This window comes from Phycodurus eques, chromosome 9 (assembly GCF_024500275.1).
Source record: "Phycodurus eques isolate BA_2022a chromosome 9, UOR_Pequ_1.1, whole genome shotgun sequence".
Lineage (NCBI taxonomy): Eukaryota > Metazoa > Chordata > Actinopteri > Syngnathiformes > Syngnathidae > Phycodurus > Phycodurus eques.
The window spans coordinates 28,217,412-28,238,130 of NC_084533.1; the positions used below are offsets into that span (position 1 = coordinate 28,217,412).

General features: G+C 47.9%; 4 protein-coding genes across 4 annotated transcripts; all 4 read left to right on the plus strand.

The window, feature by feature from the left end:
• Window positions 1-17: 17 nt before the first annotated feature.
• LOC133408128 (protocadherin-10-like) lies at window positions 18-2,659 on the plus strand. The gene has a single exon (XM_061686633.1). It carries the CDS (start codon window positions 191-193, stop codon window positions 2,657-2,659), a length of 2,469 nt encoding a protein of 822 aa, XP_061542617.1. The 5' UTR covers window positions 18-190.
• Window positions 2,660-2,910: 251 nt separating this feature from the next.
• Window positions 2,911-9,181, plus strand: LOC133408129 (protocadherin beta-16-like). The gene is made up of 2 exons (XM_061686634.1): window positions 2,911-5,502; window positions 9,105-9,181. The coding sequence occupies exons 1-2, from the start codon at window positions 3,048-3,050 to the stop codon at window positions 9,179-9,181; spliced, it is 2,532 nt and encodes an 843-aa protein (XP_061542618.1). The 5' UTR covers window positions 2,911-3,047.
• A 311-nt stretch (window positions 9,182-9,492) lies between these two features.
• On the plus strand, window positions 9,493-12,156 carry LOC133408130 (protocadherin alpha-C2-like). The gene has a single exon (XM_061686636.1). The coding sequence runs from the start codon at window positions 9,691-9,693 to the stop codon at window positions 12,154-12,156; it is 2,466 nt and encodes an 821-aa protein (XP_061542620.1). The 5' UTR covers window positions 9,493-9,690.
• A 3,057-nt stretch (window positions 12,157-15,213) lies between these two features.
• On the plus strand, window positions 15,214-17,902 carry LOC133407991 (protocadherin alpha-C2-like). Its single transcript, XM_061686414.1, has one exon. It carries the CDS (start codon window positions 15,476-15,478, stop codon window positions 17,900-17,902), a length of 2,427 nt encoding a protein of 808 aa, XP_061542398.1. The 5' UTR covers window positions 15,214-15,475.
• Window positions 17,903-20,719: the final 2,817 nt, after the last annotated feature.

Here is a 20,719-nt window from a genome sequence, read left to right on the forward strand (position 1 = left end):
AAGAGGGAATGGGAAAAGAGGAACAGCTCCGTGGTGCTGAAATCCGCACGGGAAACGCACACGCGCTGGATCGGCTCCATCTCCGATGAAACCTGTTTTCACCGTGTTTGCGTGAACATTGTGGCGCGTCTCGGCCATCAACTTCCGAATCACGTGCCGTGGATAGGAAATCGGGGACTTTTCCGAGACAATGGGGCCACACAAAAGGTACGTGCACCTCATCGTGTTGCTTTACACGGTTCGCGTTTTGGCTTCCGTGACGCATTATTCCATCCCCGAGGAGCTGAAAGAGGGAACCGTTGTCGCCAACCTTGCGAACGATCTCAGCTTGGACGTGACGAGTCTGATGAGAAGAAAGGTGCGCGTCGATATCATCGCAAATAAAAAATACCTGGATGTGAACAAAGAGACTGGAGAACTGTACATTTTGGAGAAGATTGACAGGGAACATATTTGCACGACTAAATGGACATCATCGTGCTACCTCAAACTGGAGGTGACGCTGGAAAATCCACTGCGGATTTTCAACATCGAATTAGAAATACTCGACATGAATGACAACGCCCCGCAGTTCAGACGAGACGCCATTCATTTGGATTTATCCGAGTCCACTTCAGCGGGGGAGAGATTCTCTTTAAGCAACGCAGTCGATCCGGATGTCGGAAGCAATTCAGTGAAAACATATCATTTGAGTGAAAGTGCACATTTTAATATTGAAGTCCACACTGGCAGAGACGGATCCAAATTTGCAGATTTGATATTAAAGAAGACATTAGACCGGGAGCAGCAGGCTGTGCACAATTTAATACTGACGGCAGTAGATGGCGGTGCGCCCCCGCGTTCTGGCACAGCGAGTATTATTGTTCATGTTTTAGACAACAACGATAACGCCCCTTTGTTTGACAAGTCGATCTACAGTGTCAAAATCATGGAAAATGCTCCCATTGGAAGCCTTGTTATTGATCTGAATGCGACTGACTTGGATGAGGGCTCCAATTCGGATTTAACGTATTCCTACAGTTTATACACGCCTGAGAAAACACAAGAGACTTTTCATTTAAATCCTTCGACGGGTGAGATTACTGTGAAGGGAATGTTGAATTACGAAGCGTTTCGGATTTATGATATGGAAGTCATAGCAGCAGACAAAGGAGTCAATAGTTTATCAGGCCAGTGTACAATCAAAATTCAAGTCGAGGACATGAATGACAACCACCCCGAAATATCGATAAAGTCATTCCGAAGTCCGGTCAGTGAGAATATCGCCGTGGACACGGTGATAGCAGTGGTCAGCGTGAGCGATAAGGACTCGGGCGACAACGGACTGGTGGATCTGCACATTCCACCAGATACGCCTTTCCGACTGAGGGAGTCCTCCGACGACTATTACCAGTTAGTGGTTTCGGAGCCCTTGGACCGCGAGAAGGTTCCGGAATACGACATCACCTTCACGGTGACCGACAGAGGCTCGCCCCCGTTAAGCGACAACGATACCGTGACCTTACAGCTGCTGGACGTGAACGACAACGTGCCGCACTTCCCTCGGTCCTTCTACAGCATCCGCGTGCCGGAGAATAACGCTCCCGGCGCCTTGCTCACGTCCCTCAGCGCCTTCGACCCCGACCTCCACGAGAACCAGTACCTGGTTTACTTCATTGTGGAGAAGGAGATCGCCAACACCTCCATGTCCATGCTGTTCTCCATCAACCCGGAGAACGGCAACCTTTACGCGCTCAAGACCTTCGACTACGAGATGGAGAAGGACTTTCTTTTCCACGTCGAGGCCAGAGACTCGGGTTCGCCTCCGCTCAGCAGCAACGCGAGCGTCCGCGTGGCGGTGGCCGATCAGAACGACAACGCTCCGGTCATCGTCTCTCCGTGGCGGGCGCACGGCTCGGCGGTGGAGGAGAAGATCCCCAGATCCACGGATAAAGGCTCTCTGGTGGCCAAGGTGATCGCCTTGGATGTGGATTCCGTGCACAACTCGCGCATCACCTACCAGTTCCTGCAGGTGAGCGACGCCTCCTTGTTCAGTCTGGACCAGTACAACGGCGAGATCCGCACCACCAGGATGTTCAGTTACAAAGACTGGCGCCACCAGAGACTGGTGGTGGTCGCCAAGGACAACGGGGAGCCCGCTCTCTCCGCCACGGTCACCATCAAGCTGTCCACGGTGGAAACGGCCGCCAAGGCCTACTCGGACGGCGGCGGGGCGCCCCCGGAATACGACATCTTCTCCGACCTCAACCTGTATTTGCTCATCGGTCTGGGCTCGGTGTCCTTCCTGCTGCTCATCACCATCTCGGTCACCGTCGTGCTCAAGTGTCAGAAGGTCGAGCCCGGCAATATGGCTCCTCCGTGCAGGAACAGCGTGATCAGCGAGAGGAACTCCACCGTGGCGGATTCCACTCTGGTGTCCAACGACGCCTACTGGTACAGTCTGTTTCTAGCCGAGACCAGGAAAGGAAAGCTGGTGGTCAGGCAGCCCGCGCCCAAGGGCTCCAGATACTTCGTGTCCAGTATTCCCAGGAGCGCGGCCGGGTCCGCCACCAGCGACTCCGCCCCCTCCACCTTGCAGGTATGTGTCAATTTTCTTAAAAACTGGCTGTCATTTTTTAAAGTGCAAATGTATTTTAGTTTGCAATTGTATCACAAATGATCTAAAAAATACATATAACAGGTATCAGCAGATTATAATAATTTTAATTTAAAATACGGTACGTTAGCATCAATTTCACTTTCCCAATTTCACTTATTTCACTTGTTAAGTGTTGGGAAAACAAAGGGAGGCGCTGTTTGACCAAGAGAACGGCCCGTGACGCCATGACACTGATGCGTCTCTGTCAGGGCGGACGGGGAGAAAAAAAAAAAAAAAAAAAACACCGCGCAGTTGTTCACTCTGAGATCGGACCCATCGGAAGAGGAACGAGACAGTTACGTTCAAGCCGCTAATGAGGGTGAAATTTAAGGGTAGTGCAGTTTAAGACCGTGTGAGCGAAATGACATTATAAATGGGATTCCAAATAATTTGTCTGAGCTGAAGTCATATGGAACGGCACGCAACAATGGGGTCCGTTTTACTGATGCGTTCTCTGAAGAGGTACGTGCTGCTCTTTGTGCTCTTTGCCTTTGTTCCTCGCGCACCGGCTTCAGTCACCCATTATTCCATCCCTGAAGAAATGAAGGAAGCAACAATAGTTGCCAACATTGCAAACGATCTGAGCTTGGACGTTAAAACACTAAACAAGAGGAAGATGCGGCTGGATATTATTGCAAATAAGAGATATCTGGACGTGAAAAAGGAGACTGGTGAGCTGTACATTGTGGAGAAAATTGACAGGGAAATCCTTTGTCCTACTAAATCATCAGCCTCATGTTATCTTAAACTGGAGGTGATTTTGGAAAACCCTGTGCGAATCTTTAACATCGAGGTGGAAATAATGGACATTAACGACAACGCCCCTCAATTTAGGAGAGACGCCATTCACTTGGATGTATCTGAATCTACTCCGAAAGGAGAGAGATTCTCTCTCAGCAATGCCGTCGATCCCGACGTTGGCAGTAATACAGTTAAAACATATCATCTGCGTGAAAGTGATACATTTGACATCGAAGTTCTAACAGGGAGAGATGGGTCCAAATTTGCTGAATTAATATTAAAAGACACATTAGACCGAGAGCAGCAGGCTGTGCATAATTTGGTATTAACAGCAGTAGATGGCGGTAAACCTCCGCGTTCTGGGACTGCCAAAATTATAGTTCAGGTATTAGACAACAACGATAACGCCCCTTTGTTTGACAAGTCGATCTACAGTGTCAAAATCATGGAAAATGCTCCCATTGGAAGCCTTGTTATTGATCTGAATGCGACTGACTTGGATGAGGGCTCCAATTCGGATTTAACGTATTCCTACAGTTTATACACGCCTGAGAAAACACAAGAGACTTTTCATTTAAATCCTTCGACGGGTGAGATTACTGTGAAGGGAATGTTGAATTACGAAGAGTTTCGGATTTATGATATGGAAGTCATAGCAGCAGACAAAGGAGTCAATAGTTTATCAGGCCAGTGTACAATCAAAATTCAAGTCGAGGACATGAATGACAACCACCCCGAAATATCGATAAAGTCTTTCCGAAGTCCGGTCAGTGAGAATATCGCCGTGGACACGGTGATAGCAGTGGTCAGCGTGAGCGATAAGGACTCGGGCGACAACGGACTGGTGGATCTGCACATTCCACCAGATACGCCTTTCCGACTGAGGGAGTCCTCCGACGACTATTACCAGTTAGTGGTTTCGGAGCCCTTGGACCGCGAGAAGGTTCCGGAATACGACATCACCTTCACGGTGACCGACAGAGGCTCGCCCCCGTTAAGCGACAACGAAACCGTGACCTTACAGCTGCTGGACGTGAACGACAACGTGCCGCACTTCCCTCGGTCCTTCTACAGCATCCGCGTGCCGGAGAATAACGCTCCCGGCGCCTTGCTCACGTCCCTCAGCGCCTTCGACCCCGACCTCCACGAGAACCAGTACCTGGTTTACTTCATTGTGGAGAAGGAGATCGCCAACACCTCCATGTCCATGCTGTTCTCCATCAACCCGGAGAACGGCAACCTTTACGCGCTCAAGACCTTCGACTACGAGATGGAGAAGGACTTTCTTTTCCACGTCGAGGCCAGAGACTCGGGTTCGCCTCCGCTCAGCAGCAACGCGAGCGTCCGCGTGGCGGTGGCCGATCAGAACGACAACGCTCCGGTCATCGTCTCTCCGTGGCGGGCGCACGGCTCGGCGGTGGAGGAGAAGATCCCCAGATCCACGGATAAAGGCTCTCTGGTGGCCAAGGTGATCGCCTTGGATGTGGATTCCGTGCACAACTCGCGCATCACCTACCAGTTCCTGCAGGTGAGCGACGCCTCCTTGTTCAGTCTGGACCAGTACAACGGCGAGATCCGCACCACCAGGATGTTCAGTTACAAAGACTGGCGCCACCAGAGACTGGTGGTGGTCGCCAAGGACAACGGGGAGCCCGCTCTCTCCGCCACGGTCACCATCAAGCTGTCCACGGTGGAAACGGCCGCCAAGGCCTACTCGGACGGCGGCGAGGCGGCCCCGGAATACGACATCTTCTCCGACCTCAACCTGTATTTGCTCATCGGTCTGGGCTCGGTGTCCTTCCTGCTGCTCATCACCATCTCGGTCACCGTCGTGCTCAAGTGTCAGAAGGTCGAGCCCGGCAATATGGCTCCTCCCTGCAGGAACAGCGTGATCAGCGAGAGGAACTCCACCGTGGCGGATTCCACTCTGGTGTCCAACGACGCCTACTGGTACAGTCTGTTTCTAGCCGAGACCAGGAAAGGAAAGCTGGTGGTCAGGCAGCCCGCGCCCAAGGGCTCCAGATACTTCGTGTCCAGTATTCCCAGGAGCGCGGCCGGGTCCGCCACCAGCGACTCCGCCCCCTCCACCTTGCAGGTATGCCTCAACTGCATACATTTTGTCAGTGGAAGATTTAGTCTCAATGTTAACAAGTTTTTTTGGAGAGTTTCACCTTGCTGGTTTCTGGTTGTATGCCTCAACTGCATACATTTTGTCAGTGGAAGATTTAGTCTCAATGTTAAATGGTTTACTTGTCTAGAGTTTCACCATGGTAGTTTCATAACCTGGCACTTAAAATTCCTTCTCCTTTCAATGCTACGTACATTTGATCGTTGACCTCCGCATGAAACTCGTCAAATATGTGAACGCAGCAAACATACAGTTTGAGTGACACCCCAAAGTGATGCGTTTTCTTCTCTGGCCAGAGGAGAATGGGATTTCCATGAGTGCCTTGTTCAAGGGCACCTCTCTTGAGTTTTCGCCACTTACTCGTATTTCTACAGTGAATAAAAGGTCTCCACACCCCGGTTCAAATGTCAGGTTTTTGTCATTTTGAAAATATGAGACCAAGATGGACGGAAACAGTAATTACCAAACATTTTACACCATTACTATGATATTTAACCTGTACAAGTCAGTCAAAAAATGAATTATATTTGAGTGGGGAAGTAAAAATAAACACCTGCGATAATGTAGTTGCACAAGTGTTCGCACCCACATAATGCAGTCCCGTCCAAAAGCATTGGAACGGCAAAGTCAATTCCTTTGTTTTTGTTGTATTCTGAAGACATTTGGGTTTCAGATGAAAAGATGATCATGAGACAAACGTTCAGAATTCCAGCTTTCATGTCATGCTATTTACATCTCAATGTGTTAACCAACTCAGGACAGAGCACCTTTTGTTCGAAGCCACCCACTTTTCGAGTGAGCAAAAGTATTGGAACAGACATGATTGAATGAACTTCAAGTGAATAACATTCACTATTTGGTGGCGTAACCCTTACTTGCAATAACTGCATCAAGCCTGCCACCCATTGACTTCACCAGACTGTCGCATTCTTCATTTGAAATGCTTTTCCAGGCCTTTACTGCAGCCTCTTGCGGTTCTTGTTTGCTTCTGGGGGGTTTTCCCTTCAGCCTTCTGTTGAGTAGGTGAAATGCATGCTCTTTTGGGTTAAAGTCTGGTGATTGACTTGGCCAGTCAAAGACCTTCCACTTTTCCCCCCTGATGAAGTCCTTTGTTGTGTTGGCAGTGTGTTTTGGGTCATTGTCTTGTTGCATGATGAAGCTTCTCCCGATTAGTTTGGATGCATTTTTCTGTAAATTGCCAGACAAAATGGTTTTGCAGACTTCAGAATTCATTCTGCTGCTCCCATCACATCACCACCATCGTTACATCATCAATAAAGACTACTGAGCCCGTTCCAGAAGCAGCCATGCAAGCGCAAGCCAGGACATGACCTCCACCATGCTTCACAGATGAGCTTGTGTGTTTTGGAGCATAAGCAGATCCTTTCTTTCTCCATACTTTGGCCTTTCCATCACTTTGGTAGAGGTTCATCTCGGTCTCATCAGTCCAGAAAACTTTGCTCCGAAACTTTTGTGGCTCATCTCTGTACTTCTTTGCAAAATCCAATCTGGCCCTCCGATTCTTTTTGCTGATGAGTGGTTTGCATCTTGTGGTACGCCCTGTATATTTCTTCTTTCCAAGTCTTCTTGTCACAGTGGATTGTGATACCTTCACCCGTGCCCTGTGGATGTTGGCAGTGATGTCACTGACGGTTGTCTTTGGGTTTGTCTTCACAGCTCTCACAATGTTTCTGTCATCAACTGCTGTTGATACCCTTGGCCGACCTGTTCGATGTCTGTTGCTCAGTACACCAGTAGTTTCTTTCTTTTTTAGGACATTCCAAATTGTTGTATTGGTATTGTCCAATGTTTGTTCAGTAGCGCTCATCGATTTTCCCTCTTCTCTCAGCTTCAAAAGGATTTGCTTTTCTCTCACAGACAGCTCTGTGGTCTTCATGTTTGCTGAACAGCAAATGCAGTTTTCACAGGTGAAACCCAAAGCCAAAAACGAGCCCTACCTAATGGTTAAGCAATCGATGGAAAAGGCAACACCTGAGCAACGAGAAACACCCATCAGTCACATGTTTCAATACTTTTGCTCACTTGAAAAGTGGGTGGCTTCAAACAAAAGATGCTCTGTCCTGAGTTGTTTAACATCTCGATGTAACTACCATAAAAATAAAAGCTGGAATTCTGAACATTTCACATATTCATCTTTTGATCTGAAGCCGGCGGCACGGTGGCCGACCGGTTAGAGCGTCAGCCTCACAGTTCTGAGGACCCGGGTTCAATCCCCAGTCCCGCCTGTGTGGAGTTTGCATGTTCTCCCTGTGCCTGCGTGGGTTTTCTCCGGGCACTCCGGTTTCCTCCCACATCCCAAAAACATGCATTAATTGGAGACTCTAAATTGCCCGTAGGTGTGACTGTGAGTGCGAATGGTTGTTTGTTTCTATGTGCCCTGCGATTGGCTGGCAACCAGTTCAGGGTGTACCCCGCCTCCTGCCCGATGACAGCTGGGATAGGCTCCGGCATGCCCGTGACCCGCGTGAGGAGAAGCGGCTCAGAAAATGGATGGATGGATGATCTGAAGCCCAAATGTCTTCAGTATACAAGAAAAACAAAAGGAATTGACCTTGCCGTTTCAATACTTTTGGAGGGGACTGTAACTGGTAATGTTGCTGTGTTCAGAATTAACCAATCAGGTTCCAACCTCATGTTAAATGGGAGTCAGCGCACACCTGCGACCATTGAAAGTGCATCTGCCTAATCCCAAATAAAGTTCAGCTGCTCTCATATTTTGGTCACAATCTTGATGGAAAACGTTTTAAAAGACACAAAAATGTGGCATTTGAGCAGGGGTGTGTCGACTTTTTATAGCCAGCGTCATTCTTTTTCGTAGTGTGTCAGGTAAACATCGCCTGAATGCGAGGTCAGGGTTGTTCTGCAACTTGACTGCGAGTCCCACGCCGTTGCTGCAAGTGGAGCACGACTTCACAAATTGAATAGTTCGGCCCTCATTTTTGTCATTTATGGTTTTAGTTTAAATGTGCACCTTTTGCAGACTTTCTATTGCCCCTAAAAGAAAGTTTCAAGGATCATCCACGTGTTTTTTTTTTTGCAATTTGCCAATGTTTGGAATGCAAGTCATTTCACTTTATTTGTTGCATGACACACAGCGACGTCTCAATCTCACAAGTCAGTCCCAACAGGCGCTGCAAATGAGGTGCGTGCGTGGCCGGCGTTGGGGATGGAGGCTGGAGAAGCCCGCTCACAATCATCTCAGGAACAGGCACTGACAGGAACATGCAGTTGGAGTGACGCTGTTGATCATGTTTCACGTGACTCGAATGACACTTCAAACATAAAGCATACAAGTGGACATGTGCTATGATTTCAAAGATTCAGAAACGGAGCAGACTGATTTGGGAGACGCCAATAATTGTCTTCATTTTGACTTGATGTCTCTGTAAAATGACACGGCAGAGCGAAACTGATTTCCCTATTTCGTCAGTGAACGTCAAATATTGTGAGGATTACAGTGGAATGTTTACTTAAAATATCGGAGGGATGACTTGGTTTCTTGTGGAGCTTCACCATGTTGACATCGTAACATGGCATTTCTTTTTTGTTGTTGTTGTTGTTGTTTCCTTTTCAAAGTTGTGGACCTACTTGCTCACACTGCGGAAGCACACGACGACTGCGGCTGGACTGTGTCGTGCCGCAGCTGCCCCTAGTGGTCAAAATATATTTCGGACTTTGCGCAACTCAACCGCAGTTTTGATTTATAAGGCACTTTAAAAACAAAGCAGCTGAAACAAAGCGCTGCACGTCAATACGAATCGAACAAAAACACGAGAAAGTTAAAGATAACAAGTATAAACAATCAAAAAATAAGTTGAAAATGGAAAAACAAATAGGACATTCGCATTTGATCAGCACAGAAGATGTGCATGAAAGTAGTTGATCGTGGTCGTGATGAATCAGAACAATCTCACGGCGGCGCTGTTTTTTTCTTTTTCACATTCACATCGTCATCACAGACCCTCGATCGCCATTGGGCGGTCCTTCAATAAGCTGGACGACTTGACAGTGGTGAAAAGCACCTCCGTCAGTGCGGTCGTTTTTTCCTGTCGACTATTATCTGGACTACATTTGCAAAGCCGTGTTTTGGACTCTTTTCGACGCCGAAATCGGAGTGGCCAAAAGGCGCATTCGGACGTCGACCGAGGTGCAGTGAGCGCGCATGAGAACAATGAGGTCCATTGTCTTAACGCAGCCACGGCAAAGGTGCGTGCTGCTCGTTCTTCTTTTCCTTCTCTCTTCCGTTCACCAAATATCCACCTCCGTGACCCATTATTCCATACCGGAGGAAATGAAAGAGGGATCGGTTGTTGCCAACCTCGCAGCCGATCTGGGATTGGATGTGAAAACGCTGACGCAGAGGAAGATGCGCCTGGACATTATTTCGAACAAAAAATATCTGGAGGTCAACAAAGACACCGGGGAGCTCCTCATCGTGGAGAAGATTGACAGGGAACACATATGCCCGACAAAGTCGTCAGCCTCATGTTATCTGAGACTTGAAGTGATTCTGGAGAACCCGTTAAGAATTTTTAACATCGAAGTTGAAATCATGGACATGAACGACAACGCCCCTCAATTTCGGAGAGACGCCATTCATTTGGACATTTCTGAATCGACATCAAAAGGAGAGAGATTCTCTCTCAGCAATGCAGTTGATCCGGACGTTGGAAGTAATACAGTGAAAACATATCATCTGAGTGAAAGTGAGCATTTTAATATCGAGGTTCAAACGGGGAGGGAAGGAACAAAACTCGCAGATTTGATATTAAAGAAGACATTAGACCGGGAGCAGCAGGCTGTGCACAATTTAATACTGACGGCAGTAGATGGCGGTGCGCCCCCGCGTTCTGGCACAGCGAGTATTATTGTTCATGTTTTAGACAACAACGATAACGCCCCTTTGTTTGACAAGTCGATCTACAGTGTCAAAATCATGGAAAATGCTCCCATTGGAAGCCTTGTTATTGATCTGAATGCGACTGACTTGGATGAGGGCTCCAATTCGGATTTAACGTATTCCTACAGTTTATACACGCCTGAGAAAACACAAGAGACTTTTCATTTAAATCCTTCGACGGGTGAGATTACTGTGAAGGGAATGTTGAATTACGAAGCGTTTCGGATTTATGATATGGAAGTCATAGCAGCAGACAAAGGAGTCAATAGTTTATCAGGCCAGTGTACAATCAAAATTCAAGTCGAGGACATGAATGACAACCACCCCGAAATATCGATAAAGTCTTTCCGAAGTCCGGTCAGTGAGAATATCGCCGTGGACACGGTGATAGCAGTGGTCAGCGTGAGCGATAAGGACTCGGGCGACAACGGACTGGTGGATCTGCACATTCCACCAGATACGCCTTTCCGACTGAGGGAGTCCTCCGACGACTATTACCAGTTAGTGGTTTCGGAGCCCTTGGACCGCGAGAAGGTTCCGGAATACGACATCACCTTCACGGTGACCGACAGAGGCTCGCCCCCGTTAAGCGACAACGAAACCGTGACCTTACAGCTGCTGGACGTGAACGACAACGTGCCGCACTTCCCTCGGTCCTTCTACAGCATCCGCGTGCCGGAGAATAACGCTCCCGGCGCCTTGCTCACGTCCCTCAGCGCCTTCGACCCCGACCTCCACGAGAACCAGTACCTGGTTTACTTCATTGTGGAGAAGGAGATCGCCAACACCTCCATGTCCATGCTGTTCTCCATCAACCCGGAGAACGGCAACCTTTACGCGCTCAAGACCTTCGACTACGAGATGGAGAAGGACTTTCTTTTCCACGTCGAGGCCAGAGACTCGGGTTCGCCTCCGCTCAGCAGCAACGCGAGCGTCCGCGTGGCGGTGGCCGATCAGAACGACAACGCTCCGGTCATCGTGTCTCCGTGGCGGGCGCACGGCTCGGCGGTGGAGGAGAAGATCCCCAGATCCACGGATAAAGGCTCTCTGGTGGCCAAGGTGATCGCCTTGGATGTGGATTCCGTGCACAACTCGCGCATCACCTACCAGTTCCTGCAGGTGAGCGACGCCTCCTTGTTCAGTCTGGACCAGTACAACGGCGAGATCCGCACCACCAGGATGTTCAGTTACAAAGACTGGCGCCACCAGAGACTGGTGGTGGTCGCCAAGGACAACGGGGAGCCCGCTCTCTCCGCCACGGTCACCATCAAGCTGTCCACGGTGGAAACGGCCGCCAAGGCCTACTCGGACGGCGGCGGGGCGCCCCCGGAATACGACATCTTCTCCGACCTCAACCTGTATTTGCTCATCGGTCTGGGCTCGGTGTCCTTCCTGCTGCTCATCACCATCTCGGTCACCGTCGTGCTCAAGTGTCAGAAGGTCGAGCCCGGCAATATGGCTCCTCCGTGCAGGAACAGCGTGATCAGCGAGAGGAACTCCACCGTGGCGGATTCCACTCTGGTGTCCAACGACGCCTACTGGTACAGTCTGTTTCTAGCCGAGACCAGGAAAGGAAAGCTGGTGGTCAGGCAGCCCGCGCCCAAGGGCTCCAGATACTTCGTGTCCAGTATTCCCAGGAGCGCGGCCGGGTCCGCCACCAGCGACTCCGCCCCCTCCACCTTGCAGGTATGCCTCAACTGCATACATTTTGTCAGTTTGAAGATTTAGTCTAAATGTTAACAGGCTTACTTGTTTTTTTGGAGAGTTTCACCGTGGTAGTTTCATAACGTGGCATTTAAAATTCCTTCTCCTTTCAATGCTACGTACATTTGATCATTGACCTCCACATGAAACTCGTCAAATATGTGAACGCAGCATACATACAGTTTGAGTGACACCCCAAAGTGATGCGTTACCTTCTCCGTTCTGAGGAGACCGTGAGGTCCATTCGTGCCTTGCTCAAGGGCACCTCACTGAGTTTTAGCCATTCACTCACGTCTTTACATCATGTCTTTACAGTGGATATAAAAAGTCTAGACACCCCTGTTCTAATGTCAGGTTTTTGTGATTTATTAAATATGAGACCAAGACAGATACACTTTATTGCCAAAAGTATTCGCTCACCTGCCTTGACTCATATATGAATTTTAGTGACATCCCATTCTTAATCCATAGGGTTTAATTTGACATCAGTCCACCCTATGCAGTTGTAACATGTTAAACTCTTCCTGAAAGGCTTTCCGCAAGGTTTTGGAGTGTGGTTTCGGGTATTTATGACAATTTTTCCAGGCGTGCATTTGGGAGGTTACACACTGATGTTGGACAAGAAGGCTTGGCTCTCAGTCTTCACTGTAATTCATCCAAAAGTGTTCTATCGGGTTGAGGTCAGGATTGTGCAGGCCAGTCGAGTTCATCTTCATCAAACTCTCTCATCCGGGTCTTTATGAACCTCGATTTGTCCACTGATGCACAGTCGTGTTGGAACAGCAAGGGGCCGTCTCCAAAGTGTTGCCACAAAGTTGGAAATGTCCAAAATATTAACTCCTGAGTTCCAGTGAAAGGAACTATGAATGCTTCAGCATACTGAGAGGTTCTGGACAGTCAAATAGTTTGGGGATTATCCCTTCCTGTTTCAACACGTCTGTGCACCAGTGCCCAAAGCAAGGTCCATCAAGACATGGATGAGACATTTTGGTATGGATAAACTTGACTGGCCTGTACAGAGCCCTGACCTCAACCTCATAGAACACCTTTGGGTTGATTTCGAGTGGACAGTGAGCCAGGCCTTCTCGTCTAACATCGGTGTGCGACCTCACAAATATGCTCCTAGAAGAATGGGCAGAAATTCCCATCAACTCATTCCTAAACATTCACTTGAAATCAGATGTGAGTTCAGAAAGGTGAGCGAATACTTTTGTCAATATAGTGTAATTTCAAAACGTCTTCTACCAAAAACCTTTTTCTTTACCGATACAACACGGTTGAAATTTTGTTTATATTTTTTAGTGGGCAAATAAAAATAACTGCGATAGTGTGGTTGCACAAGTGTGCACACCCTCGTATAACTGGGGAAGTTACTGCGTTATTAAGTAGCCGATCAGGTTCCAACTCATGAAATGGGAGTCAACACACACAATGCCACCGTTGAAAGTGCCTCTGCTTCATTTCAAATAAAGTTAATCTGTTTTTATAATCCAGGTCACAATAGTGATGGAAAACATTTTGAAAGACACAAAAAAGGGACATTGGAACAGGGGTGTGCAGACTTTTTATAGCCACCGTCATTCTTTTTCGTAATTTGTGAGGTAAACATCGACTGAATGCGAGGTCAGGGTTGAGTCCCACGCCGTTGTTGCTTGTGTCATGCTGCACATCATGAATACTTTGCTTCTGGGTGGATCTCACGTCTCGGAATTGCAACCTTCCTTCGCCCTTCGCTCTTCGATGCGTCGACCGCGACCCCTAAATTGTTCTCACCCCGACATATGAAGGAAAGTCTCAATAATCATAAGGAACATCGAGGAGCAAGGATCAAGCATGGAGGAGGTTGCACGGAAGCGCAATAATCGAGGACTTTCTGTTGCCTTTGCGGAAGTCTTTCAGTTTCACGACAGTGACGTATAAAATGAACTGGAGCGCGACTTCACAAATTGAATGGTTCAGCCCTCATTTTTGTCATTTATTATTTTATTCTCTAATGTCACCAAAAGAAAGTTTTGATGATAGGACACCCTTTTTTTTTTTTTGCCTTGCGCGTAAAAAGTATTTTTCAACAGAAAATTGCTGTTGAATTTTGTGTCCATTTTAAGAACGTCCCACTTGTAATATATCTCATGTTCAATTTGTCATTGTTTTAAATTCAAGTGTTTTCCCTTTACTCGTCGCGTGATGCACAGCAACACATCAACACTTGAGACAACTAACTCCAAACATGCGCTGCCAATGAGTCGCGCGCACGGCGGGCGTCGGGGAATCGAGGATGGGGACGCCCGCTCACAACCGCCTTTGCTCGTAACGCTAATGTGCATAAAGTTGTGCCGTCTTGATCGTGTTTTCATGTAACTCCACTTGAAATACAAAGCATAAAAGTGGACGTGTTGCGATTGTAATCGTTCAGACAGAGAGCGGATAAGTTTGTGAGACATGTCACTCGCGTGACCTCATCTTGAATTGATCGTATCTGTGTAAAATTATGACAATTCATTGCGAAACTTAGGCCAGTGGAATTTTTACTGTACATTTGATCAGGATGACTCGATTTTGTTGTTGTTTTCTTTTTGAAGTTGCGTCCATGCATATGTTTTCATTGACTTTCACATGGAACTGTCACATATGTGAACACAGTCAGCACACAATACAAGAGTGCCACATCTTCTGGCCTGAGGAGAATGTGGGGGACTTCAGTGCCTTGCTCAAGGGCGTCTCACCGAGTTGCAGCCCCTTTCTCATATCTCAGTGTGTCAATGAGTGCGTTCTGGTCAAAGTTCACATTGCTGACCACACGACGACTGTGGTCGGAATGTGTCGTGCCACAGCTTCCCCTAGTGGTCAAAACATATTTTTTGACTTGAGTACTCAACTCCGTTTTATTTTTGAGTACTTTAAAGATAAAGCAGCTGAAACAAAGCGCTGCACGTCAATACGAATCGAACAAAAACACGAGAAAGTTAAAGATAAGTATAAACAATCAAAAAATAAGTTGAAATGGAAAAAACAAATAGGACATTCGCATTTGATCAGCACAGAAGATGTGCAGGAAAGTAGTTGATCGTGGTCGTGATGGATCAGAACAATCTCAGGGCGGCGCTGTTTTTTTCTTTTTCACATTCACATCGTCATCACAGACCCTCGATCGCCATTGGGCGGTCCTTCAATAAGCTGGACGACTTGACAGTGGTGAAAAGCACCTCCGTCAGTGCGGTCGTTTTTTCCTGTCGACTATTATCTGGACTACATTTGCAAAGCCGTGTTTTGGACTCTTTTCGACGCCGAAATCGGAGTGGCCAAAAGGCGCATTCGGACGTCGACCGAGGTGCAGTGAGCGCGCATGAGAACAATGAGGTCCATTGTCTTAACGCAGCCACGGCAAAGGTGCGTGCTGCTCGTTCTTCTTTTCCTTCTCTCTTCCGTTCACCAAATATCCACCTCCGTGACCCATTATTCCATACCGGAGGAAATGAAAGAGGGATCGGTTGTTGCCAACCTCGCAGCCGATCTGGGATTGGATGTGAAAACGCTGACGCAGAGGAAGATGCGCCTGGACATTATTTCGAACAAAAAATATCTGGAGGTCAACAAAGACACCGGGGAGCTCCTCATCGTGGAGAAGATTGACAGGGAATATTGTCCGACAAAGTCGTCAGCCTCATGTTATCTGAGACTTGAAGTGATTCTGGAGAACCCGTTAAGAATTTTTAACATCGAAGTTGAAATCATGGACATGAACGACAACGCCCCTCAATTTCGGAGAGACGCCATTCATTTGGACATTTCTGAATCGACATCAAAAGGAGAGAGATTGTCTCTCAGCAATGCAGTTGATCCGGACGTTGGAAGTAATACAGTGAAAACATATCATCTGAGTGAAAGTGAGCATTTTAATATCGAGGTTCAGACGGGGAGGGAAGGAACAAAACTCGCAGATTTGATATTAAAGAAGACATTAGACCGGGAGCAGCAGGCTGTGCACAATTTAATACTGACGGCAGTAGATGGCGGTGCGCCCCCGCGTTCTGGCACAGCGAGTATTATAGTTCAGGTATTAGACAACAACGATAACGCCCCTTTGTTTGACAAGTCGATCTACAGTGTCAAAATCATGGAAAATGCTCCCATTGGAAGCCTTGTTATTGATCTGAATGCGACTGACTTGGATGAGGGCTCCAATTCGGATTTAACGTATTCCTACAGTTTATACACGCCTGAGAAAACACAAGAGACTTTTCATTTAAATCCTTCGACGGGTGAGATTACTGTGAAGGGAATGTTGAATTACGAAGAGTTTCGGATTTATGATATGGAAGTCATAGCAGCAGACAAAGGAGTCAATAGTTTATCAGGCCAGTGTACAATCAAAATTCAAGTCGAGGACATGAATGACAACCACCCCGAAATATCGATAAAGTCATTCCGAAGTCCGGTCAGTGAGAATATCGCCGTGGACACGGTGATAGCAGTGGTCAGCGTGAGCGATAAGGACTCGGGCGACAACGGACTGGTGGATCTGCACATTCCACCAGATACGCCTTTCCGACTGAGGGAGTCCTCCGACGACTATTACCAGTTAGTGGTTTCGGAGCCCTTGGACCGCGAGAAGGTTCCGGAATACGACATCACCTTCACGGTGACCGACAGAGGCTCGCCCCCGTTAAGCGACAACGAAACCGTGACCTTACAGCTGCTGGACGTGAACGACAACGTGCCGCACTTCCCTCGGTCCTTCTACAGCATCCGCGTGCCGGAGAATAACGCTCCCGGCGCCTTGCTCACGTCCCTCAGCGCCTTCGACCCCGACCTCCACGAGAACCAGTACCTGGTTTACTTCATTGTGGAGAAGGAGATCGCCAACACCTCCATGTCCATGCTGTTCTCCATCAACCCGGAGAACGGCAACCTTTACGCGCTCAAGACCTTCGACTACGAGATGGAGAAGGACTTTCTTTTCCACGTCGAGGCCAGAGACTCGGGTTCGCCTCCGCTCAGCAGCAACGCGAGCGTCCGCGTGGCGGTGGCCGATCAGAACGACAACGCTCCGGTCATCGTGTCTCCGTGGCGGGCGCACGGCTCGGCGGTGGAGGAGAAGATCCCCAGATCCACGGATAAAGGCTCTCTGGTGGCCAAGGTGATCGCCTTGGATGTGGATTCCGTGCACAACTCGCGCATCACCTACCAGTTCCTGCAGGTGAGCGACGCCTCCTTGTTCAGTCTGGACCAGTACAACGGCGAGATCCGCACCACCAGGATGTTCAGTTACAAAGACTGGCGCCACCAGAGACTGGTGGTGGTCGCCAAGGACAACGGGGAGCCCGCTCTCTCCGCCACGGTCACCATCAAGCTGTCCACGGTGGAAACGGCCGCCAAGGCCTACTCGGACGGCGGCGGGGCGCCCCCGGAATACGACATCTTCTCCGACCTCAACCTGTATTTGCTCATCGGTCTGGGCTCGGTGTCCTTCCTGCTGCTCATCACCATCTCGGTCACCGTCGTGCTCAAGTGTCAGAAGGTCGAGCCCGGCAATATGGCTCCTCCGTGCAGGAACAGCGTGATCAGCGAGAGGAACTCCACCGTGGCGGATTCCACTCTGGTGTCCAACGACGCCTACTGGTACAGTCTGTTTCTAGCCGAGACCAGGAAAGGAAAGCTGGTGGTCAGGCAGCCCGCGCCCAAGGGCTCCAGATACTTCGTGTCCAGTATTCCCAGGAGCGCGGCCGGGTCCGCCACCAGCGACTCCGCCCCCTCCACCTTGCAGGTATGACGACAATCTCTGTCAACATCTGCAACTTTCTGATCACCTCAGTGAAGTTCAGCCACTTGTGACAAAAGCAGCGCCATCTTGCTATTATTCAAGAGCTTTTTAAATTGTCATGCAATTTAATCTTGAACTACAGTATATATCATATCCATCAATTAAAAACAATAATCCCACCCTTATATGTTGGAAGGGAACTAAACAATATCTTATTTTTATGATCATTTATATGAAAATGAAAGGGAAAAAAACTCGGTAAGCAACAAAGGCTGAGGAGGAATGTTATTGCATTGGTGTTCCTTTACACAAAGGCCACATTATTTAAAATGGACTTTTTGACTGTATCGACATGTTTAATTAAGGTTTGACCAATCTTAAAATAATCTGCTGTGCGTTTACAACTTTATTTGCACCAATGCACCCATTTGACATGAGAAAAATCTCATGTCACACCACCAAGCAAGAACGTCTCAAAACGTGTGAATTGTCAGATAATGATGATCTCGTCTAAATTTGCTGACAATTTTTCTTACTCTGGATGAAATCTGGGCCTGTTTATCTGAACACAGAGTTTACAGTAAACACTCGCTGGAAGCTGCGACGTACTCTTTTTTTTTTTGAATGAATGTCAACAGGGGGGCACACAGGTTTATTGTACCTTCTGCCATGGAAAAACAAAAAACTGTCACTATATGTCACTGGCATAGATGGATGAACGAACATATTTTGTAACATTCAGACAAATGAAGCGATGCTGGATCTTTTCCCACGGCGCCCGCCTCTGCGCTAACCGCACACGAGCGTGCCATGGAACCCAGCCGGGTTCGGAATCACTCTTCTGCAATGGAAACGGCAGAAACACTCATTGTCGTATGAAAGTTGTAAAACGTGACGCAAACGACGAAACAGGACGAGTACATATTGTTCGTAACGCATGTTTGCATTGTTGCAGGTCAAAACCAAAACAAAAAAAGAAACAAAATCCCAATAAGGAAGTTGAATATTATGTGGTTGTGGCACACTGAACTCCTTTGTCACTCAAACAAAATAGTGCTTTACAGATGTTTTGGAAAGGACAAATAGTTCGGAATATCTCATTCTGCACTTGACATATTCTAGATTGATATGAGATATTCATAAGATTAGCCTCCATCCAAGTAGATGGACGGTTTAATGGCTTGAATTTGGCTGATACCGACAACAAGTTGAAACGGAAACTCTTACTCTTTTGTTCGCACTGTGTGGCCTTTCGTATGACTGAAGCGTATTTTTCGATGCAAACACAAGCACGATTGAGGTCGCACAGGGGAACGCTTGACGTTTTACACACCGTTACACGCTTGTTTATTCAAGTTTATCGTGCGTCTGAGTTTTGGGATATAATTGAAATATTAGCACACAAGTGCAATGGCGGCGGCACGGTGGCCGACCGGTTAGAGCGTCAGCCTCACAGTTCCGAGGACCCGGGTTCAATCCCCGGCCCCGCCTGTGTGGAGTTTGCGTGTTCTCCCCGTGCCTGCGTGGGTTTTCTCCGGGCACTCCGGTTTCCTCCCACATCCCGAAAACATTGCATTCATTGGAGACTCTAAAATTGCCCGTAGGTGTGACTGCGAGTGCGAATGGTTGTTTGTTTGTATGTGCCCTGCGATTGGCTGGCAACCGGTTCAGGGTGTCCCCCGCCTCCTGCCCGACGACAGCTGGGATAGGCTCCAGCACGCCCGCGACCCGAGCGAGGAGAAGCGGCTCAGAAAATGGATGGATGGATGGAAGTGCAATGGCCTTTAAGCTATTCTTCAGATTAGACTTCATAAAAATGGATGGATGGAGGATTGGACGATTGGATGATTGGATAGATGGATGGATGATTGAATGGATGGATGGATAATTGGATGGATGGATGGGCAGACGGCTGGATGGATGATTAGATGGATGGATGGATGGATGGATGATTGGATGGATGGATGATTGGATGATTAGATGGATGGACAGATGGATCGATGATTGGATGGATGGATGATTGGATGATTGGATGGATGGATGGACAGATGGATGGATGATTGGATGGATTATTGGATGGATGGATTGATGGATGGACAGATAGATGGATGATTGGATGGATGGACAGATGGATCAATGAATGGATGATTGTATCATTGGATGATTATAGGGATGGACAGATTGATCGATGATTGGATGGACGGATGGATGGACGGATGGATGGGTGATTGGATGGATGATTGGATGATTAGATGGATGGACAGATGGATCGATGATTGGATGGATGGATGGACACATGGATCAATGAATGGATGATTGGATGGATGGATGGATGGATGATTGGATGATTAGATGGATGGACAGATGGATCGATGATTGATGAATAGATGGATGGATGGATGATTGGATGATTGGATGGATGGATGGATGGATGGACAGATGGATCAATGAATGGATGGATGGATGGACGGGCGGACGGATGGATGGATGATTGGATGGATGATTGGATGATTAGATGGATGGACAGATGGATGGATGATTGGATGGATGGATGATTGGATGGATGGATGGATGGAGGATTGGATGATTGGATGATTAGATGGATGGACAGATGGATCGATGATTGGATGGATGGATGGACGGATGATTGGATGGATGGATGGATGGATGATTGGATGATTGGATGATTAGATGGATGGACAGATGGATCGATGATTGGATGGATGGATGGATGGATGGATGGACAGATGGATGGATGGATGATTGGATGATTGGATGGATGGATGGATGGACAGATGGATCAATGAATGGATGATTGAATGGATG

Excerpts from the sequence above, each read along its gene's own strand:
- LOC133408130 (XM_061686636.1), top strand. The coding sequence starts at position 9,691 with ATGAGAACAATGAGGTCCATTGTCTTAACGCAGCCACGGCAAAGGTGC.
- LOC133408128 (XM_061686633.1), top strand. The coding sequence starts at position 191 with ATGGGGCCACACAAAAGGTACGTGCACCTCATCGTGTTGCTTTACACG.
- LOC133407991 (XM_061686414.1), top strand. The coding sequence starts at position 15,476 with ATGAGAACAATGAGGTCCATTGTCTTAACGCAGCCACGGCAAAGGTGC.
- LOC133408129 (XM_061686634.1), top strand. The coding sequence starts at position 3,048 with ATGGAACGGCACGCAACAATGGGGTCCGTTTTACTGATGCGTTCTCTG. Across the intron at positions 5,503-9,104 it reads CAACTGCATACATTTTGTCA|TTGTGGACCTACTTGCTCAC; the intron begins GTGGAAGATTTA and ends TCCTTTTCAAAG.